Source organism: Capsella rubella, unplaced genomic scaffold (assembly GCF_000375325.1).
Source record: "Capsella rubella cultivar Monte Gargano unplaced genomic scaffold, Caprub1_0 scaffold_6, whole genome shotgun sequence".
Taxonomy (NCBI): Eukaryota; Viridiplantae; Streptophyta; class Magnoliopsida; order Brassicales; family Brassicaceae; genus Capsella; species Capsella rubella.
In genome coordinates this window covers 5,690,610-5,713,731 of record NW_006238918.1, presented here as the reverse complement: position 1 = coordinate 5,713,731, position 23,122 = coordinate 5,690,610, and the positions used below count along the sequence as shown (strand labels likewise).

General features: G+C 36.3%; 4 protein-coding genes and 3 non-coding genes across 8 annotated transcripts; 5 read left to right on the top strand and 2 right to left on the bottom strand.

Moving 5' to 3' along the window:
• Positions 1-600: 600 nt before the first annotated feature.
• Positions 601-6,339, bottom strand: LOC17883977 (tetratricopeptide repeat protein 27 homolog). Its single transcript, XM_006286972.2, has 20 exons — positions 5,895-6,339; positions 5,601-5,739; positions 4,860-5,191; positions 4,564-4,645; positions 4,229-4,490; positions 3,854-3,912; positions 3,666-3,755; positions 3,458-3,549; positions 3,271-3,369; positions 3,077-3,154; positions 2,801-2,885; positions 2,665-2,723; positions 2,481-2,550; positions 2,253-2,344; positions 2,020-2,082; positions 1,873-1,939; positions 1,499-1,735; positions 1,275-1,391; positions 1,040-1,192; positions 601-946 (listed from the first exon to the last, which is right to left on the bottom strand). The coding sequence occupies exons 1-20, from the start codon at positions 6,278-6,280 to the stop codon at positions 833-835; spliced, it is 2,676 nt and encodes an 891-aa protein (XP_006287034.1). The 5' UTR covers positions 6,281-6,339; the 3' UTR covers positions 601-832.
• Positions 6,340-9,022: 2,683 nt separating this feature from the next.
• On the top strand, positions 9,023-11,654 carry LOC17881249 (NAC domain-containing protein 86). Of its 2 annotated transcripts, none has more exons than XM_023781624.1 (6): positions 9,023-9,179; positions 9,845-10,125; positions 10,217-10,528; positions 10,661-10,872; positions 11,032-11,099; positions 11,210-11,654. In XM_023781624.1, the coding sequence occupies exons 1-6, from the start codon at positions 9,023-9,025 to the stop codon at positions 11,587-11,589; spliced, it is 1,410 nt and encodes a 469-aa protein (XP_023637392.1). In that variant the 3' UTR covers positions 11,590-11,654. The 2 variants fall into 2 exon arrangements, with proteins under 2 accessions (XP_023637392.1, XP_006290189.1); XM_006290127.2 differs by having other exon boundaries at positions 10,661-10,930; positions 11,030-11,099.
• Positions 11,655-12,672: 1,018 nt separating this feature from the next.
• Positions 12,673-12,775, top strand: LOC111830299. The gene has a single exon (XR_002833683.1). It is a non-coding gene; the product is annotated as a small nucleolar RNA Z103 (small nucleolar RNA).
• Positions 12,776-12,876: 101 nt separating this feature from the next.
• On the top strand, positions 12,877-12,975 carry LOC111830298. The gene has a single exon (XR_002833682.1). It is a non-coding gene; the product is annotated as a small nucleolar RNA Z103 (small nucleolar RNA).
• A 95-nt stretch (positions 12,976-13,070) lies between these two features.
• LOC111830297 lies at positions 13,071-13,172 on the top strand. Its single transcript, XR_002833681.1, has one exon. It is a non-coding gene; the product is annotated as a small nucleolar RNA Z103 (small nucleolar RNA).
• A 515-nt stretch (positions 13,173-13,687) lies between these two features.
• Positions 13,688-18,400, top strand: LOC17881499 (GPI ethanolamine phosphate transferase 3). Its single transcript, XM_006289794.2, has 19 exons — positions 13,688-14,005; positions 14,095-14,129; positions 14,217-14,338; positions 14,418-14,507; positions 14,600-14,719; positions 14,823-14,906; positions 14,989-15,066; positions 15,236-15,361; positions 15,439-15,528; positions 15,626-15,661; positions 15,746-15,801; positions 15,910-16,057; positions 16,148-16,577; positions 16,656-16,747; positions 16,836-17,376; positions 17,479-17,659; positions 17,739-17,895; positions 17,990-18,073; positions 18,155-18,400. Exons 1-19 carry the CDS (start codon positions 13,719-13,721, stop codon positions 18,248-18,250), a joined length of 2,853 nt encoding a protein of 950 aa, XP_006289856.1. The 5' UTR covers positions 13,688-13,718; the 3' UTR covers positions 18,251-18,400.
• On the bottom strand, positions 18,342-20,480 carry LOC17882136 (protein SET DOMAIN GROUP 40). Its single transcript, XM_006289380.2, has 6 exons — positions 20,303-20,480; positions 20,074-20,224; positions 19,855-19,986; positions 19,578-19,718; positions 19,172-19,471; positions 18,342-19,063 (listed from the first exon to the last, which is right to left on the bottom strand). Exons 1-6 carry the CDS (start codon positions 20,443-20,445, stop codon positions 18,419-18,421), a joined length of 1,512 nt encoding a protein of 503 aa, XP_006289442.1. The 5' UTR covers positions 20,446-20,480; the 3' UTR covers positions 18,342-18,418.
• Positions 20,481-23,122: the final 2,642 nt, after the last annotated feature.

Here is a 23,122-nt window from a genome sequence, read left to right as displayed (position 1 = left end):
CACACTTCTGTTTTGACAATCTATAAAAACAAGCAACAATCACATCAAAGGACAATACACAACCATATGCATCTGTCAGGAGTTTTCACTCAGAGATTGAGATATTAGTCACACATTACAGAGATCCATACTAGTTGTTGAAATGTTTTTGCTAACCATACTAGTCATACTATTCCCAAGCAACTCTAGGTGCCGTTGAGTTTCAGCTGGTGTTGCAGTACACTGTTTTTTTTTCCGTCATTTCATAAGAAAAAGCTTCGATGAAGGCGATGATGACTTGCCCGTTTTCGTTGGTTTCCGTTACCATACAACATAGTGCAAGGTAAAATATATTGACATTTAATCGTCTTACTGGGCCAAGAGCAAGATAATTAAGCTTTAAGAAATCTCTTAGGCTCTTAGCCAAAGTTTTCTACAAGTTGGGTCATATTCACAAATCACAAGTAAATCATCAGGTCAAGTTCATAGAGAGGTGTCCCAAAATGCTGTTCAACAAAAGAGTACTGCATTAAAGATGATTGCACAAATCAGATCATGATTCGGTAACGATCGAGATTCGACGATGAAGACACAGACACACATACGCACTAATCAAAAGATTTCGTGTCAAAAAAAATTATTTCTTAATCTTAAAAAGGAAATACACCAATCAGCTACCAAATTCTAAAATGTCATATTTCTATGGATTTCGAGATTCTTCTCAACATCTGTTTTACACAACATTACATTACCATCTCTGCATCCCCAAAGGAATTTCAGAAACATATGACTGTCTTTTAACACAAACAACAAAAAAGATAACAAAAAAGATGCTAACCTATGCTGACAGTGACTAGTCTTTTGTAGTTCCAGTCTCTTCTTCACTCTTCTGCATTACAGTTCTCACCTCCTCGAGGCAACTTTCAAGTTCCTTCAATTCTTCAGTGTCCAAGAAGCTCACTGTAGCCTACACACATACATATGTCACCCATTTATCCATTCTGATAAAAAATCCTAGTAAGTATCGTGGGGATTAATTAATGATAAATTAGGTCTATACTTGTTTGATTGTGGTCTTCAAATGCATCTCAGCACTAAACAGTTCTCGTTTGCTTCCTGTGGACACTGAGATCTCCATGTACACTCTACAAAGTTCCAATGACGCTCTTGCAAACTTCTTGAAACGCTCTTTGTCCTTCCACACTTCTGATCCCTGTCAGAGAGATATCAATATATCATCAAATGTTTCTCATATATCAATATGGGGCTTCGGTTAATCATCGGTCATTACATACCTGATATGATCGCACTTGTTTTAACAGTGCCTCGCTGCATACCATAAGATCTCCTTTGATTCTACTCCATCTCGCATACAATCCCCAGACTTCAGATGTACTTTCTGTTCTGGCAATCTACAATGTCACAAGCAGGACTATATCAAATGCATCTGCTAAGAGTTTATCACTCAGGGAATGAGACAATACAGAGATTCATATAGTTGTTGAAATGTTTTGCTAACCTGCTGAATAATTTTCCCAAGTAACTCTAGGTGGCGTTGAGTTCCAGCTGGTGTTGCAGCACATGGTTTTGTTTCCGTCGATTCATATGAAGAACCTTCGATTTCAATAGATGAAGATGGTGATGACTTACATGCTGAATTCCTATTTTCTAACTCTGTCATTATACGGTCCAGTAAAACAACATCGATCCTCTTGTTATTGCTCATTTTCAGTATCTGTTGTATAGCTTCAAAGGCCTGGAAGAGGAAAAGCACAAAGATGAAACCAATTTGTTTAACTCCTAAGCTAAAATTAAACAAATATATGGGGAACTAATCGTTAAGGTTTTTATAAAAGGTTAGAATAATTATCTTTAGTTAATAGCTGCATTTACCTGATCAATATTTCCCACATCCATAGCTACATGACTGAAATTCTCCCACATCTGCCAGCTATCTCGCCTGTTGATACACAATATTTTTCAGTTACTTACTCTGATTTTCTTAGCTCAAGTAACAAACCGTAAAGGATAGAGGGATACTTGAATTTAAGTGCTTCTTTGAACGCAATGAATGATTCTTTGCTCCTTTTCTTTATCATATGCCTGCGGTCACAGATTATTACACATTCAGCATCATCCATTATAGATGTGAAACATACGGTAGGTGAGCAATGAGTAATGAAGTTAGATAGTAAGGTATGTATGAAAAAAGCAATTAACTTTTCAGCAATTTCAGCACAGATATAGCAGAATAGTGAAACTGAAATGCTTACAGACAAGCAATGTTGTTCCAAGCCTCCCCATTGTCGGGATCAAGTTGAACAGCAAAAGTGAATGCATCCAGTGCTTTCTGAACATCCCTGGCCTATGGTATCATGTAGGAGATATTAAATTAGTATCCGTCTCAGTTAGTATGAAAATAATTTCAATGCTGTTTATCTAATGGCATTTGGAGTGGAAACTATTGCTACTGAACTATCGGAGAAGATGAAGTAAGATACCTTCAAAGCAGCAGCACCAAGAGCAAACCAACCATCAGGGTACAGAGAATTTAAGGCCATTGCAGACTCCCTAAAGTACGAGAAAAATGAGACGCCTCACAAGTAAATTAGCCTGAAGGGCCAAGTTCACAAATCCATTTTCGTAAAGAAAAAAAAAAGAACAGAACCAAATAGTTCAACATACCACAGCATCTTCGACTTCTCAAAATCACCCCGATTGTATGCGCTGCGAGCAAGACCCCGCTACAACATGAAGATAATTAGAGCATGGACTAAGGGAGAAGGACATACAAGATTTTTTGTTTTGTGTCTCAAATTACCTTAGCACGAACTGATTTATCATTTGAAACTTCCAGGGCTTTTTCATAACAGGAATCATTAATCGTAACATCACCTAGTGAACACCTGAAACCAATGTTTATCATCAAATTTAATTTATGATCCAACACGATAATAACTTTCTAGTTTAAACAAAGATATAAAATGATTAAGCGTACACTCAAAGCAGATAATTATGGCACTTCACATCCATTTAATAACTAATATATATAAACAATAGGAAATGAACACACAAAGGGTACTATCAAAGAGATTACCATAATCTTGGGTCATTTGGCCGTTCCAGAAGCCGTGCATTGATGAGATCTACAGCTGCTGATTTCTTTCCTAGGAGGCTGAAGTTTCACATCACATGATAAGTTTTGCAACAGAACATGAAAGCCATAGAGGAAAGGAAACAAAACAAGGGAAGCTGAATTCATCATAAACGCAGCTTTCATATTAGGTATACCAGTAGCAGTGTATTAGATTATCCCACAATTCCAGGCTCTCAAATATTGTGATTGCTTCCCCAACTAAACCGCAACTCACCAGAAGCTCACCGTATTCCCTATAGGTAAAATCAAAATGGAACGATGAATAAGAGCGCAGAAAAACCTGACGAGTATCTATAAAGGCACATAAATAGAATATCATACTTTCTCAACGCAGGAATAGTAGGAAGATGGACTGCATAGCATAAAGGGATCCGATTTGATATTCCAGGATCGCTCTTGTTAATAGCTTCAACCTGATAAAGGAAAACTATCAGAGCTACAATAGAGGACGGAGTGAAATAACGGTACAAAATGAGTGTATGAGCCAGAGAGATATACAATCCAAAAAGAAAACAAAATCCATACATACCAATTTATCCATCATTTCCAGGGCGCGTCCCTTTGTACGACCTCGAGTTGATTCCCATCGAACACGTAATAAGTCACAGAAACACCGTAGCTAATCCCATGTCCGAAGCAAAAATTCAGTCAGTTCCATACATAACATTTAGCACCAGTCACTATGTAGAAAGATTAACTAGAAAGACTGAAACTTACAACAAAATATGTTGACTTTTGAAAATCAATTGCCTCAATATATGGAGCCATATCCCATCCTGCAGAAAATAAAAAGTATTAAATTATATAATAAAAATAACGGACATGGTTTTCCATTTCAACATAACTAGTTGACACAGAAGTAAGGGCGGATAAATGCATCTTCTCCTTCACGATCTTTGTGGTTATTTCACATCGGTAACAAGGCTTTTTTTAAGCTTTTTGAATTGCAGTAACAACTGATGCCTAGTAACTTAATTGTAGGCAGAATCGCTATTTATCTTCTCTATCTTTCCACCACCTAAGCTCTCCATGGAGCAAAAAAAAAACTAAGAAATAAACATTGCAAATACATTTAAATTTGAGTTCACTTACTTTGCATCTCATCGTGCCGACTACCCCTTTCAATTAGAAGGCACTGAGCCAAAATCAATGCCTGTTCAACTGGTTTCAAGGGCACAGACTCTTTGCCAGCTTCACTCTCGTTGTTCACTAGTTTGGGAGTCATATATACTTCAGGTGCGTCACCTCCCCAAGCTTCATAAGGCCCAACATCAGCTTTCTCAGAGGCCAACCTCACGTCTCCATTTGATGAGCTAGTGTTGGCTATCAATACCATCTGTGCCTTTGGATCTACCTATAGCAAGATCAGGAATTTAGAATACCAAAGCCAGTGTATATAACAGAACAAAATATATCCCATAGCTTACTTGGTGAATAGTACGGAATCCAAGAGCCCCAGAAACAGAGAACTCGATCCCTGCTGCTGATTTAGCAGCTTCAAGCTGCAAACTAACAATTTTACTCTGAATCAAGACCAATATAATAAAGCAGGAGAGTACATAAAAAGTCATGAAATGGTATGTAATGGCTATTAGAAATGGAAACAGCAATATATATGTGCTATACAAGGTGATACCAAAGTAATTTGGCCACTATCCTAGAACAAATAACTATAAACATCTTAGATGTAGGCAAATACAATATTATCTCAATGGTAACTTACCGAGAAGGATCAATTCTTCCATATATATATTGCAGTACACATGCTTCCAGATGGATGGTTGACGTGATGGATGAAGCTTCATCTTCTAGCAACTTGGTAGTCCAATAGCTTTTAACTTTTTCCAGTGCACCAAAATGGTCTAGAGCTTCGGCCATGTAAACTTGCAACAACTCAAACAAAGATGAAGATAGCTCGTGTAGAACTCTTTGATGAATAAGTAAAACTCTAACAAGCCACCATGAAATACTCCGAACTTCAAAAGTTTCAGTTGCAGTTGTCGCAAACAACAAATCTTTCAACTTTAACAGCAGCATTTTAGCAAAAACTAAATGCTGCAGGAAAAGAAAGTAGTTTGGGTTACATAGAGTTCACTAGTTAGTAAAAACAAAGAAAGATCATGACTACTTCAGACTTCAGAGAGCTGCAGATATATAATGTTCACACATAAAAGTCAATCCATGTACTAGCAAACAGAAATGAATGCTGCAAAGCCTACAATACACAGGTTAGCCCCTTCCAGGATTACTCATATATAATGCAGAATAAAGAGCAAGAAAGATCAAGATCATTTTACTATAAGACAAGCAAAGAAAATAAAAATGATCATTCCTCTCAAACATTAATGTCTAATAAACATCAAAACGACACTCTCTCAGAAACTCATATAAAGACTGGGACAACAAAGCAGCTCGATGAATCAAAAAGAATTTTATAAGGCAACAAACTTGAATAACCCAGTACCTGGAGATTAGAAAACTTCCCGAGCAAGTCAGAACCTGCAGACATGAGCTGAATCTTAGCCCAGTTCTCCCATTCACCCAATTCCTTACTTTCTGATACTCTAAACGGTAACGAACACTTTGCTGATCCTTCCGTCGACCTGACAGCTCAAAGAAAACAAACAAAACAAAAGTCTCAATGAGAATTTGCAAATAACAGAGTTCAAAAATCCTCTCTCTATAATTCCGAAATTTGAATAACACTCGGAAGTTCATGTTCATGAAATCTTATGAAGAATTAAACTCGGTTACTTACCCGGTCAAATTGCATTGGGTAAACCAAAAAGCAGATGCAATTGCTAAACACATAACCAGAACAGCACGGCGAGCCTTATCGATTTCATCTGAAGAATCATTCACCACGAACGATTCCACCTTGTCGAGAAGCTCGGAGTAAACTAGCTCGGCGGAATCAACTTGTTCGAACTCGGAATCACCGAGTATTAGCTTAGTAGCGTCGGAGGCTAGAACTCCAAGATAGTCTCCAGCCTCGATTGAAGACAGAAGGGAGCTTATAAGAGAGTCGTGTGGATGGGTTCCGGATTGGGATTCGGGAGGAAGATCTGACTGTGGTACGGAGACTGTGCACCGGAGAAGACGGAGCTCGTAACCGCGAATGATTTCAACCTCGCCGTCGACCATGGTTTGTACTGGTTCTGGAGGAGACGGGAACGGACGAGGTTTTGTGAGGGTTTTGTGATTTTGACTAGTGTCGAGTGACAACGGCGCCGGGTAGAAAGAGACCAATGCTCGAATGTCTTAACCGGTTTGATTACCGGCAAAAAAAGAGAGGCTAAAATACGAACCAGTTAAACCAAGTTTAAACATCGTCTCCGGTAAACTCCCGTTACTTCTTCACTAATGTATTTTTATAGCTAAGCTGTATATTTAGTGTATGATATTGAGATTATTATTTTTAATTCTCTGTTATTTTTCCTTGTTAACGCAGCTTTATCAATTTTACAGATGTACCTTTCTCTTTTTGTATTTTTGTTTGCTCATTTTCTTAGGGAGGAATTAAAAGATGCACTAGACCACTAGAGAGAGTCAATATCACTTTTAAATATCCAAGTTAGCTATAGCATAAACAAAATTCCTAAATGATTTATTTGAAACTACATATTTTCAAATAATCCTTTTTTCTGGTCAACACATAGTTTCAAATAATCCATGTTCTCAACTTGGAGAATTCAAGTTACATTTCTTTGTAAAAGATAGGTTAGGTATGTGATGAGTACATTGATTTTTATATATACACTAATACACACATGTATATATATGTGTGTGTCTGTGTGAAAGAGAAATTTAAAAAAAAAAAAAAAAAGCAAAGAACAAAAAGAAGGATTCATGTGAGGGAAAAGTGTAAAGAAGGGTATGTACAATTTGTTATATACATGTGTTATATGCTTAGCTAATGCTTATAATAATATTCGTACGTATAAACAAATATAAATTAGAGATAGATAGATCTAGAGAATATGGAATTTTTGCATAATATGACATAAAAAGTGTATGATGATGATGAGAAAAGCTGCGAAGTGATGCTTGGGGGGGTTGGCCCATCTATGCCTCCAAGGATTTTTTCACATGCTTACAAGCAGACCCACATGATGATCAGCTCGTTCACCTTTTAATTACCTTATTCACATAATCACATCTCTATACATGGTGTGTAAAATATCCATGTATATATCAATATCAGAATTATTACATATACGTATGATCAATCGATATGCATGTGTATAACTCTCATCGAGTCTCTACAAGTTAACATGCTCACGAACGGGAGAGCTTTTGTCTCTCATTCATGTTGGGCATGTTTCTTATAGTTTCTAGGCTGTAACTTGTTATCTAATAGTAAGGAAAATATCATAGGAACGGACGATGATCTTGGCGACGTAATGGAAACGGCAAACTTTTATAACTGACTCAACCTTGAAACTAATAACCAATAATACCATATACGTCAACTTATGTTATCATGTAAAGACCACACAACCTGAACCTATGCCGAGTTAGAGCTAGATTAAGTAAGTTGGAAAGAGATAATTATATTGCATGAAAAAAAAAGCAAATTGCGCCTGGGCTGTATGTGGGAAAAGAGGCAAATTGTTCTATATGAGACGTGCATGAAAATTCAGTTGAATTTTACATATCTAAGAGACATGCATGATTATTTTTAGTATATGTTTAAGATTAGTTATTAAATTATCGGAAAGAAAAAGAAAGAAAGGATTCTCGAAGATTAGTTATGAGATGGTATATTGATCGGCAGCAATCGCGAAGGAAACTAAAGGATTCTCGCAAGTGGGGATGGATGGATACAAAAGAGACAGTTTTATTTCAGTTAGAAGCGCCGCAAAAAAACATAAAAACATATAAAGATTTTAAACCAGTTTCTATTGGTTTACCCAAGATTCGTTCCCCAGTGAAGCCAATAATCTTCTGCCACGTCGATACATTCCAAACCGACCATACTTGGAGAAGAATGAGATTTTATTTGAGGAGACCACTTGGATGAAGAAACACTGTTTTGTTTTTTTGTATTATGGTACTAATTTTAGTTTTAATTTTAAAATTTTTGATACATAAACAATTTTGATTATATATTGAGGCCGGTTTTGATTAAGACATGTTTATGCAATTATTATTCTTCACTCATGTCTTTTTTTTTTTCCTTTAAAGATCTTCACTGTTATAAAAAAACAAATAAAAAAAACTATACAAACTTTTTGATATCCCAACACCATGAAAACATTAGAAAAATAAGATTGTATATTATCATATACCAAACTAATTAATTTGCTTATCTGTAAATTATATACTATGTACCAATCGATTGTGAATCAATTAAAAAAAAAAACTTCTTGAGTTCTTCTTACAACCTATATATCTGTTGATCTTGAAGAAGACGACACTACGAATCAGAATATGTGTAAGAAAAAAAAAAACAAAAAGAGAAGAGAAAAGACAGAGACAAATTGGGTATATTTTTTTGTTTTGTAATTTTATGTTACAACTTTTCACTTTATTTTCCTGCCATTATTTATATATCAATTTTTGTCTTTCTCCTCTTTATTTATGACCCTATATATACCCTTGGAACCCTTAATAATACAATACATTTGTCTTCTCTAGTTTCTTCTTTCTCTCTAGCCATCTTTGCATTACCATAATTCCCATTTTCTCTGTTACTCATCATAATTACCTATTTCTTCTACAAACGAAAAAACGATCGGTCTTGTTAGAGTTTATCTCGTAAACAAGACTGATCGTTTGTTTGTTGTTTTTATAATCTCATATTGAAAGTATCAAGAGGTTTCAATAGTATCGTACATTGAAGGCCATATACATTTCGTTCAAAACACAAAGAAGATTATATACATGGCTCCGGTCTCACTGCCTCCAGGTTTTAGGTTCCATCCAACAGACGAAGAACTAATCACTTATTATCTCAAGAGAAAGATCAACGGTCGAGAGATCGAGCTAGAGATCATTTCTGAAGTAGACCTCTACAAGTGCGAACCATGGGACTTGCCAGGTAATAATTATCAATACACTTGCCGTTAACTACAATATAATCAATCTCAATATATAAGAAAATTTGTACGAGACCCTTTTTGGTCTAAGAGCTGAATAGGTAATTTTGAACATAGGTTCGAAAGATATAATGAAGAAAAGTATAAGAATATCACAAGGACAAGATAACTATAATATACGTTAACCTTGACCAAAAAAACCAGTACATCTATATATTCGTTTGAATATTTTAATGGATTTGGAAAGCAACGTAAGATTTTTGAAATCAATAAAAACATATTTGTTTTCGCAGCTCAGTTTGGATTGCAAATTTGGAATTACATGTGGATGCAGAAAAGCCTAATGTATAACATGATAGCCTTAGTACTATAGTAGTATTGATTTGAGCAGACGCAATCGTATGATTCCTTTTGGTCAAATCCGCAAATACTTTTCGCAAACCTATCAATGGACCACCGCGCTTTTTATGTTATAGTTTCCACTTTTTATACTTTAGGGTTTATAAACATATTTTAAAAAAGGATAGACAAAACAAATGAATCATAGAAACAAAGTTATTCATTATTTTACAATGGCTTAGACTAGCCAAAAATATTTTTTTTAATTCTAATAATGTATAATTCAATATTGTTGTCTCAAACTAACTCACCCGTGGATAATTGGCAGGGAAGTCATTGCTTCCTAGCAAAGACCAAGAATGGTACTTCTTCAGCCCACGGGACAGAAAGTACCCCAATGGTTCAAGAACGAACCGGGCAACAAAAGGCGGTTATTGGAAAGCCACAGGCAAAGACCGACGGGTGAGCTGGAGAGATCGAGCCATTGGAACCAAGAAAACATTAGTTTATTACCGTGGACGCGCCCCTCACGGTATTAGAACCGGTTGGGTCATGCATGAATATCGCCTCGACGAAACAGAATGCGAGCCTGATGCATTCGGCATGCAGGTTTACTTGCTAACCATACCGATATCATTAGTCATCTACTTCAAAGTAATAGTATTAGCTATTTGCTGATAAGATTTTGTTATATTATTAGGACGCGTATGCACTTTGTCGCGTGTTTAAGAAAATAGTGATTGAAGCGAAACCAAGGGATCAACATCAGCAGCAGCAACCTTACGTCCACACGAGCTCGAATCTAAGTGGTAACTCGAGTTTTGACGTTTCTTCAGATCTTGAAATAAGTTCAAATACACAGCAAGTTCTGCCTTATAGTAACGTTACCGATACCCAACCGCGAATGGGAAACGCAAACTCGATTAGTGTTCATGATGATTGGTCTCAGTATTTGTCACAAGACATGCCTTCAAGCTTTTCAGGTTATGGACCATATCTCACTCAATCAAAGGTAATTAGTCAATAGATCTAAAGTAAATTCTAGATTTTCCCAAAAAAAAACTAATTCTATATATCGTTTCTAGATATTATACGGAATCAAATTAAACTGTATATGTATCTTAAAATGTTGTAGCTATTACAGGTGAATACAGAACTGGAATGCGAGATGTTGCAACATCAAATGTCATTGCCACCATTACGAGTAGAAAACTCGCCGGTTCAAGCCATCGATTTGTCCAATAGACTGCACCAAAACGGCGGTTTCGACGACTTCACTTTTGCGCCAAGTAACTCCAACCAGTTCAGCAACGTTGCTGATCATTTAATACACATTGGAAATCTCGATGACCAATTGCTTAATGCTGGAAATAATTCGTCATGGATGACAATGTCTAACGAGAATCTAAATCAGGTAACTAATATCATATATCATAATCACTTATATGACTTCTAGCTCTAGTTATGATCTGTATATGCTGTGCTCTAAACTCAACTATTTTAATTGTCGCAGAGTTTTATAGAAGAAGAAGAGATTTTACCAAGTTTCGAACGTAATGATCAAGATCTTGATCATTATTATGGTGGGTATGATATTTAAAAATATAATTTTAGAATAGAAACCATATAAAGATGTTGCGTATGTATATTATCCTTATATCCTCTAATCGTTAAATAATTATAATTATTATAGGCGGATCTCGGACCAATACAATTAACAACATAGAGATTGACGATTTTTTCTCGTTCGAGAACGACGTAGAAGACCACGACAACTCAAACATAACCCTAAATTCTTCAGGAGTCGACATGATTGAAGAAGAGATTGTAGTGAATCACAAAATGCTTATTTGCACGCGACAGACGGCGGAGACTTTGTATTATCAAGTGGTGCCGTCACAGTTATTGAAAATTCACATAAGCCCGGTTCAAGGAACTGAAGAGAGAGCAATGTTAATGGATGAAGGCAATGATTCTTGGTTCCAGAAGGCTGAAAATGTGGCGAAGATGAAACTGAAGCAGATTAGTTTAGTTGCAAAACGTTACTACAAATGTCTTACCATTATTTTCTGAGTTATTTATATTTAAATTACTTCTTGCTTTTGCATACTCGAAAAGAAGAGAGGAGAAAATACTATATATACTTTACACATGTATACTACATAGGTTGATTTCATTTGTCATTGTTATATATAATTGGGGAGGAGATATTTATTTACAATCTTATATATTGTTTAGTTATACTCCATTCTTTCACAATCATTATGCTCTTGTAAAATATTTTTGTTGTTTTTGTTGTTGTTGACATCAATCTTTATTATAAACTCATTTTGAAAATAATATACTACACTGTATGATGTTAAAAATTATTTCATAAATTTTGCTTAAAAGAATATTTTTTCATAAATATAATTATTAGCAAACAGATTAATTATTAGTTATTACACATTGATGATAGTGATATTTTCTCAATTAATTATTTTTTATAAGAATCGATTATTCTTAAGAAAAAATAAAGAAAGAAACTGATGAGTCAAAAAAACAATTGCTAAGTAAACCAAAGCCCACCAAAAATAAAAGGACCCAATAGAAAATATATTAGACCGCATTAGGGCTTCTCGACATAAGCCTCAGCGCAGCTATAAATAAACCTTTGACTAAAACCCTCTTACAACCCCAAAAAACACAAAGCCGTCGACTTCTCTCTCATCCGCCTCTTAGATCTATCTATTATATTGTCTTTCTGTGTTCTTCGAAAGGGTTTTTTTTATAGTGCTAGGTTTCTTCTCTATAGTGGTTTATAATGTTATAGTCGTGCGTCAATATTACTGATTACCACCGTTCTAAGTCCCAATGTTCGTTGTGTATGAGCTGACGCCAAATCTTTTTCCCTATTTCTGTTATTCGTTTTGATTTTGCTTTGTATATAAAAGCCTTGTTTCTGGGGTTTTCATATACAAATCAGCTCGAATCTTCAGAATAGGGTAAATCTTATTTTGTCTATATTCTCTTATATTTAGACAAGTCAAGATCTGTTTTCACTTTGTTTAGTTTAAGGGTTTTAGTTCATACACAACACTGAGCTCATTAATGTGTCTTTTTTTTCACTAAAATTTGGAGTATGGATTGGTTTTTTAAGAATAGAAGAAGATAGAAAGGGAGGTGATGACAATTTCCCCAAATGATCGAATCTGATTATACTAAGCGATTAGAATTTCCTTTCAACAGAAGGAAAGTCAAGCCAAATAGTCTGATCCCTTTTTCTTCTTCTTTAACTTTTTTTTTGTTTATTTGTAGGTTACTATAGTTTTACAAGTAGAATAAAAAGTTTTTGAGATGTCTTATTAGTGAAAGAGAGATATGGAAGTGATGACAATTTCCCCAAATGATCGAATCTGATTATACGAAGCGAATTTAATTTCCCTTCAACAAGGAAATCAAGCCAATGTTCTGATCCTTCTCTCTCTTTACTTTGTTTTTTGTTTAGCTATTAAGTGACAATAAATAGGTTTACACTAGATTAGTTTATGTGTGTTTTTTGTAAACATGGAGAAAGGGAGGTGATGACAATTTCCCCAAATGATCGAATCTGATTATACTGAGCGATTTTAATTTCCTTTTCAACAGAAGGAAATCAAGCCAATGTTCTGATCCTTTCTCCTAATCCGATCCGTTTTTTCTTTAACCTTTGATTTACTCGATTGTTGGAATCATTTGATTGGGGTCGATTTGAACTGGATTTATTGTATAATACTTGAACTGAGACATGAACTTGGACCATTTTGAGGAGACCTAAATTATTGGTTACTTGCATATTTCAACTTACTGAGGAATCGAACTTGTCTGAACTCTCAAATTAATTAATTTAATGACCTTAAATAGTAAATATTCATAAACTAAACAGCTAGGACAGTTTCTCACTTTCACTATAATCTTATAAGAATCAAAAACAGTCTTAGACCAGACTTCAAACTAGAATCCATAGAGGCCAGAAGAAGACCAAACCGAACTCATTAGACTGACCAGGAAGAAAGAACTCAAAAGCCGTCAATTTAACATTTTACCATTCGGTGAAAACAAAACGACGTCGTTTCTTCGGTTACATCCCAATCACCTTGACGAGCTGATTTTGCCGCCTGCACGGCGAAATCTACTTCTCGAAATTTACGACTGGAGAATTTTTGATCCTGGGGGGGAAGAAGATGGAGACATGTTTGAAAAACAAGAAGTTGATTGCTATTGGTTTTCTCCTGATCCATACCATCGCCATTCTTATCTTCACGCGTGGGTTTCTTCTCACTCGAACAGAGCTTCCTTTTCATAGTGCTTGCTCCGATGTTTCTCTCTCTCCTTGCCTTACTTCTCCCCAACTCCCAATTCATGATTCCAACCCCAATTCAGCCTCGACCCACTCTAATCATACTCACCCCAAATGTTGGACCACACCTGTTGTCGATCGCGTCATCATCATCGTCTTAGATGCTCTCAGGTCTCCAGATTTTCAAAAAATGATATTCGTTTTTGTTTTTCAATTTTACGATTCCATAAGCATATTCGTAATTTTGAATTTGTTTTCAGAATCGATTTTGTTGCTCCGAGTGCTTTTTTCCCAGGTGAGTTGGAATGATCTTTGTGCCTGTAAGTATTGCCCTTGTTACTGATTTGAGTAATGAAACGTTAACTTATTCTGTAATTGACAGAACCAAAGCCATGGATGGATAAATTGACAATCTTGCAGAAGCTTGCATTTGCTAATGATTCGTCTGCTAAGATCTTTAAGGCTTTTGCTGATCCTCCTACTACGAGTCTGCAACGTCTCAAGGTCCTAATTCTAGACACTGATTGATGACTGCATTTGATTGCTTCAACTCTTTTTGATTTCTTTAGCTATGTAAAATCAGGGATTAACTACTGGAGGATTGCCTACTTTTATCGATGTTGGGAATAGTTTTGGTGCACCTGCTATTGTTGAGGATAATTTCATCAATCAGGTTTAGGCTTTATCTAAATTTAAGTTTTGTTTCTAATGTCACTTTTATTTGGTTGCGAGATTGTAACTTGAATTGGTTCTCTCCATGGTCAGTTAGTGCTAAATGGGAAACGGTTGGTGATGATGGGTGATGATACTTGGACACAGTTGTTCCCAAATCAATTTCAAAAGTCATATCCTTTCCCCTCTTTCAATGTTAAAGACCTGGATACTGTAAGCCATGAATATTTTGTTCTCTTATAATACATATTGTTCCCGAGGTAGCTTGACCTAGTAGATATAGCCTTTTATGTATGATATTAGCTGTGGTTTATAGGTTGACAATGGATGCATTGAGCACCTATTCCCAACCCTTTACAAAGATGATTGGGATGTTCTTATTGCGCATTTTCTCGGAGTGGTATGCGGTCACTTACCTATTGTCTTTTTAGTTTTGTCATCCTGCATTTATATCTTGATTCAGTGAATTTTAATATTTGCAGGACCATGCAGGGCACATATATGGAGTGGATTCCAGCCCAATGATTCAAAAGTTGGAGCAATATAATTCAGTTTTAGAGGTATACTTCTGTTAAATACCTTTCTAATCCCCTATTAAAGGCGGCAACAAAAATAAACCATCATATTATTAACTTTCACTTGTGTATTTCTTGTTTGTCTTTAGCTGCAAAAGTTATTAGTATGCTATATGTAATCTTGGTTCATTTTCCCTCTACTTGCTTCATCTAGAAAGTCATCAGTATATTGGAGAGCCAGGCGGGACCAGGTGGTTTGCATGAGAATACTATGCTTATCGTAATGGGTGACCATGGGCAGACATTAAATGGGGATCATGGGGGAGGGACTGCTGAAGAAGTAAGAAATAGGTTTTCTTCTTATACCACTCTACTTCAAGATTGTTCATCCACCATTACATCTAATTCCCTTTACAGGTAGAAACATCCATGTTTGCTATGAGTACAAAGAAGCATACAACTTCGGTTCCTCCTGAGTTTGATACCTCATCATGTAAACACGACTCGGTAATTGTGACTTGTGAAACATTTTCCTTGATGATCATTAAAATTTGATTTTGAGATATCTTATTACTGAGATTCTATTGTGTTCATCTTATTGTAGGACGGGAAGCAGATTTGCATCAGCTTCATTGAGCAGGTCAGTATCAAATTTGATTTGATGCCTTTCCTTTTGCTTTATGCAAACCTCTTTCCCACATTTAATTGTTTTGGGCTATTTCAGCTTGATTTTGCGGCAACACTCTCCGCATTGCTTGGGATATCCTCTCCTTTCGGAAGGTGCCTTGTAAGGATCATTGTCAAGTTTTGTGTCCTGATTCTGTTCAGGAAATGTCCATCCACGCTTATTACGCCTTCTAATATTTCATTACATATTTCAAATTTCAGCATTGGGCATGTAAACCCTGAGCTCTATGCTCTTGGTTCCAGCAACTGGGACTTGGATAAGTCTGAGTTGGGCAATTTTGGCACCCAATCGGCTGTTAAAGAGTGGATGAAAACTTACGTCAATGTTCTTTGCATGAATGCTTGGCAGGTAACATGTCTTTCTGATGGAAAACTTAAGATGACATCTAGCAAGGATTTTGTGTGTTTGGACTCTCACACCAATTCCATTTATATGCAGGTGAAAAGATATATAGATGTTTATTCTAATTCATCTGTTGTTGGTTTCTCTTCTGATGATATGGTGAGGATATCAGATCTATATTCTTCAGCGGAACAGAATTGGTCTAATTCTGTGAAACCCATATTGATTGATAGAAATGGAGATGACGACAGTACAAATATATCTGCCTTTAAAGAGCAAATTGCAGCATACCTGAATTTCTTCTCAAGCGTTGTTGAACTTGCCCGGTCTAAGTGGACAGAGTTCAATCTGAATCTAATGATTACTGGGTTTGGGATATTGGTTATATCACTCATCCTTCAGTTTCTTGTTGTTTTCCATGACGGCAAATCTTATGCAGTGGGTTCTTGGATATCCACTAGTGCAGCTATCACTCTCTTTATAATAACGATTCGTGCTTGCAGCTTTCTTTCAAACAGCTATATTTGTAAGTTTCAAGTTATTTCAAGGCTGAGCTTTTCTCTCTCTTTTTATTTGTGCTAACAGAGAATAATTGTGTCAACAGTGGAAGAAGGAAAAGTTGCAAATTTTCTCCTGGCAACAACTGGACTTATCAAACTACGGCACTCTGTTATTAGAAAAACAATGCGGAAAGAAGTCAGTATTATCTTACATGTCATTTTTACTTCTAGTTATTACTTTAAAAGTTACTAGGTAATAAGATTTTGTATTATCCTTTCTGCAGGCTGTTATATTTCTTGCTATGGTTTCTGTTCTCAGAGTTTCTATAGATATTGGGCTAACAAAACAAGCTGCAACTTCTCAGTTTATGAGTAGTTCACCATCGTGGATGCTCGGTATAGCTCCAGACCATCCAGCACTGACATATGCGATTGAAATTGCACCAATTCTATCAGTGGTTATACTCATTTGCGTGCTCTACATAGCGATTGCTAAAACACCCAATGAGGGGGTGTGGAAATATGTTACTGTTGGTAGTATGATAAGCTACTTTTTGATAGCATTGCTCTGGGCTTCAGAGAGCAAGATATTTGGTTTGGATGATTTTCTGCAAGCGACTGGAGGAAGAAACCGCATCCCTCAATTGGTTTATGCAATTGGATTGGTGCAGCTCGTCCTTTTAGCTTCTGCCCGTATGTTTTTTGCAGAAGAAGGGAAGAATTGGACTACCAGAACTGTCGCTCTTGTATCTGCTTGTAGCTCGCCAGTAATTCTTTTGTCGGGGAAGCAAGGATCCCTGCTAGCATTAGTATATTTGCTGGCTGGTACTGTTTTTTCTCACTTGACGATTCTCAAAGCAAAAAGCTTCATAACAAAGATAGCCATTTAGGTCATTAAGGTTTAACTCTGCTTATATTTCTATGTAGGCTATTGTATAATGAGGCTAGAAGGTGTAGAGAGAGTAAGCCAATCAGATAAACAGAACAACTTCTCAAAACTAAATCCTTTGTGTGTGATGCAATGGAGTCTACTTTCTATATGCATGTTTTTCGCCAGCGGGCATTGGTGCGCCTTTGATGGCCTCCGTTATGGAGCTGCATTTGTCGGGTACGTCGATGTTCCATAAATTCATACTACAATGGAGTCTTCTTACTTTATGATGGTTTTGCTTACATCTTTCTTACAGGTTTGACGAGTTTGTACTTATACGACAAGCCATCCTTTTGACAATCGAAACATTTGGATTCTCGATCATCCTTTCTGTATTTGGACTTCCTCTCCTCGTACCTATCGGCTCTCAAACTCCTCAGGCTCTTGGCCAAAAACGCTACCAGTTGTTTCAAGTAAGACATCTCTCCATACTGATCCATTTTTCGTTTATTTTAGTAGATTCAGTGACAATGTGATAAAAATCATAATATTTTGAATCCTCATCAGATGTATATGCTCTTTGGAGTTATATCGGCCACTACTGTCACAGCTACAATTCTCTGCGTTACCATCCAGAGAAGACATCTGATGGTAAACACAGCAACATTCACTCAAGCCAAAGGTTCTTGTGTTGTTTCTGTGACTAAAACATTGCTCTCATGGTCTTTGCAGGTGTGGGGTTTGTTTGCTCCAAAGTTTGTATTTGACGTTGTTGGTCTGATTCTTACTGATCTCCTCATCTGTTTGGCTTCAGCTTACTATTTTTGATGCATACTTGCAATTGATGAAAGATAGAACAGTAGATTTTAGCAAGTGATTCTTTTTTTCTGTTTCTGTATGAATGTAAAAGCAATGATCATAACTCAGAAAATCGCTTTTTTAGCATTGATATCTTAGAAAAGATCAATTTTCGATTCACGTTACAAATCTTTAGTCCTACCTCAGCGTACCTAAGAGGTTGTTCATTTTTTCATTACAATAATAGATGCAATCTGCCAGAGTTCTCTTGTAGCTTAGCCTCCATTGCACGGATAATCTCCATTTGCTCATCATCCTGTTAGTTCTCCTGGGGAATTCTACATCTTTCCCACTAAATCCAATAACATCCCACAAACGATTCACATCGAGAAAGGCGCGCATTTCACTGCCAAAAGCCTCAGTTTCTTTCTGCTCCAGACGTATTTTGGGATCTTGGAGCTTGTCAATGTTATGAAGAAGCAGATTGTCCTCTGAGACAGAAGTTGGCAGATTCCTTAAAACACTTCCACATTTCTCTGACATCCACTTCATGACTAGAATCTCATTCTTCACAGATATCTGAGATCCAGCATAAACAAGACGCATTACCGACTTGTCACGCTGGCTCTGTGGGACCAGCCACAGTCTCAACGTTGATACAAGCGCAAACGATGGCTTACCGTCTTGATGAATGTATAAAGAATCTTTAGGCCATGAAGAAGCTAGAGAATAAAGGCTGGTTTCTAGAGGTATGAAGACCTTGTCATTTGAGTTCTCTTCTAACATAAACCCATAGTGCTCAAGAAGCTCAAGATTTGTGTAAGTCCCATAACATAGAAGAACCTACACCAACAAATACAATCCTCGCCCTTTAGACTTTAGTATCTTCTCTACTTATGCTTCAGGTTCATTAGTTTCTTAGCTATAACAAAGCTAGTTAAGAACTTGTACCTGTTCTCCTAGCTGATAATTCCTTCTTGCATATAGACAATAAGCATTGGCATCTTCCTCGAATCCACCATCTGTGAGCCTTTCAGACTGTATCTCAACATTGAGTCCTGCTTCCTCCTCATTATTCCGACACTCGAGATTAGTAATTGAAGCAGGTTGAGGGGATGACGTCTGAATCGCACTCTCAGGACCTTCTGAGTAATTCAAATCATCCCCAGGAGCATCGTAGTTAAACAAGTCCCCCGCAGGACACAAACAACCAGCACTATCCCATGGTATATGCAGCGTCCTTGAAGATATCTTATAACACGAGAGGAGATTGTAGCTGTAAGTTTACACAAAACTTTCTAATCAACTAGCATCGTTTTCTTGAACAACTTTCATGTGACAGATGAAATATTCTTACTGTTGCAGAAGCCCAGAGCCATGCTTGGAAACTCTGAAACTTTGGCTTGAGATCCAACTCCTTCATCAGCGTACCAGCTTCCTTCCACTCAGACTGACACTTGGCTGTGGCTTTCTCTGTAACCCAAACAGCATCTTCCACCTAAGGACATGATCAGAAAATCCTACTTTTAGAGATGAATTCACCAGGAACAAAGCAAGATCTCAATCTAGAAACATGAAATCTAACCTATTCAAAAATCAGAATAAAACACAAAAGAGTGTAGTAGACACAGAACTTGTAAAGCTTGCTTCTCGAATTCCCCAAATGTAGCCAAGAGGTCATAGTCACGAGGTAAATGCACCAAGTAAGGGTACCAAAAAGACTTCTTCCCCTTGCTCATTTCATATAACAGGCACACACTTAGTATCTGCACATTTCAACCATTGTGGGTTTTGAGATATTCTCAGAGACGAAAACAGAACAGATTCAAATAGTCAGAGAAAAAAACGAGAACCTGGGTCGAAGAAAGCGATCCATGGAGATTAACAGCATCGTTCAATTTCTGATCATTAGCGACCATGGATTCTGTAGTCATCAACGCGTTTCTCGGGACTTTCAAAACCAATTCTCCTTTCCTGAGCTCACGAACTGCTCTTAAACCTCTCCTAATTCCATCAATTCAAGCAATGAGAAACCAAAGTTTACGGATAAAGAGAAACCAGATCGATTTTATTTCCACGCACCCGCCGGCGAGAGGGAAGTCGGCGACGGAGAGGGAATGACCGAGACATGAATCGCTACATCGAGAAGAATCAATGGAGTCTGAAATGCCAATATCTGCTGCCCAACGCAGGAACGTTTCCATGGTTTGGTGTTCTAACTCCATACTTCAATAGTTCCAATGTCGATCGTCTTCTTCCTGGGTTTTCCCGACTATCCTAAAACCCTGATTCCGAAAATTACGGAAACACCCCGAGTCAGCCATTTGAAACGTGGCGCGTTTTCTTCACGTGCCGTGGACTTGTCAATTTGGTTAAATCCGGTTTGGTACAAATTAGGTAGATCCTTCTTAGTGGGGATATTCTGGTTTATCACTTTTTTCAGATCCATTATGGATTTGGCCCAAAGAAGCACAAACAAATTTTTGATGTCGACAGTTGTGGAGGATGTTGAAACAAATTCATAGCCCGCCCTCTAATTGATACTTTTATTCACTAAATAAACATTTTTTTTCGACGAATTTTAATAAATATATCGAATGCGAGTTTAGTTTATATTGATCATTGTGATTAAAAATAACTTGACGTGTAGAGATTAACGAGACAAAAATACTCTAAAATTACACTTTTTATCACCAAAATATTTTGTAATTAATATGATTTTGGGTGGACAAGAACCGGTTACATTAAACCAACGTGAGTGTGTGTGTGTGTACCGTAGGATAGACAGAAGAAGTAAGTACGCGACAAAGAAGACTAAAACAAAGTACAAGGAATATGCAGAATAAGAGGAAAGGATCTTCAATTTTCTCGCGGCTAGAAAGAAACTCGTACGTGGTAGCTTTAGCAAACCGTATCATGTGACATGTGGTGTGTTGGAATTTATTACACTAAATACCAAACCACCCGTATGGTTGATGAGTGGAGTGCCGTTCAAAACATGCATATGGTCGAATAGTTTTAAGTTTTTTAGAAGTTTATGGCATTCTATTCGAAAAAAAAGATAATGAAGTTTAGCAATTGGAATAATGCAAAGTCATTTCATAGAAGATAACATCATTATGTTAATTTCATTTTTTTATATAAAAGTTATAGTAATTCTAATTGATTATAAATTACTACTTTGACTTGTTTCCGAACCACTTCACAAAATCATAGTTATTGTTCTTGTCCCCGAATCATTACGTTAAATACAATTATTTTTCGAGTAAATATGTTAGTGGGAATTAGCTACATCTTTCAGAATTTGATATACAAAAAAAAAATTATGTTTAATTATAGAATGTACACACAATGTGATTCGTGTATAGTGCAAGTGTACTATGGGTCCATGACACACCCATTTAGTGTTACGTGGCTGACTATATACGTAGTAGTCATTACCGAGTTATTATATTTATATATTACAACTTTTCTCTAGACCATTTTAGAAACTAGTAACTATAAACTCGTATATATATATCAACTAAAATCTAAAATATTATTGAGGGAGCAATAAAGAGAGAAAGAACAAGAAAAAAAAACTTGCAGCATGAAGTAACACTACGTGTCGAGCCATGTAGCCATGTAAATGGTGACTACGGTCCATTTCCTTGGTACTTTTTATAATAAAACCTAGTTTAATAATATGATTTATTGTTATATAAAACGACTAAAAGTCCAATATCGGACTAAAAGTTTATAGGCCACGAAAGATGATAACACAATTTACGAGTACACGTTTCCCATTTACAACAATGTCTCCATCACTCGCCAAACAATCTTAGTACGTGAGATGTTTGACGAATTGTGTCGAATCTTAGTGATGTTTATCGTGAATTTCCAGCGACAATGATATTATTTGTAATTCTACACTAAAAGAAAATAAAAATTCAGCCACTTAGACATATAAATTGTTTATAAACTAATGCTTGCTACGCGCCTATGTATTGAGGAGATAAGTTTCTTGTGCGGTTCACAGATTGAAATCTTGAAAAGAAAAATAAATAGGTATATTTATGGTTAGGTACTTAGGTTGGAGCATGACATACTTGAATCAGATGCTCAAAATGTGATTCTAGCTACCTCTCTTTTCCAAATCCATAAGCACGTATGTACGGGGGTGCTCTTCTCCAACCATTCTATCAAGCCATAGCAGCAGCCTTAAAGTACGTAAGAAGGATGTCCGCATTCATTTTCTATTCTCGAACAAAAAAACGCAACAGCTGACAAATTAAAGGACGTAGCCAGAGTTAGAACTTGCTTTCTCTAACTCTTTTAGGATTTTCTAGATTGTACACGTTAATTAGTACCAAGATATGATTACATCCACCCATTTGTTGAGGCTGATTAACCTAATTAAAAATGTACTTTTATAAATCGACGAAATTAAGTTGAGTGAATAACAAAAAGTGAGAGAGTGAGTCACTTACTCAAGCAAAAACGTCTTGGTCTTTTTTTCTTTAACTACTAAAATTTAAAAACAACTTATAAAAAAACCTATAAATGCTATTTGAAACTTGTATTCATTATATCTCCATTGAACTTTTGAGTTTACTTAATCGTCATATTGATAAATTGGAACATCCACCTCGAAGCTTAGACTTATCCCATGGTATCACCACTAGGGTGGTTGATAACGTAAAATAAAAAATCGTATGAAAACACTAGCTAGTTTTACCGAAATTATCACAAAATATGTATGATACAAGAGAATGTATTTAAAACAAGATACAGAGAAAATACAGACGAGTCTACAAATAAGAAGAAGAGGACAGAAGAAAATACCAAAATTAAGAAAAATACAGAAAAACAAATTCATAAGAAAAGAATAAAGAAAACAAACCCTCTGAAGGCAGTAGAGGT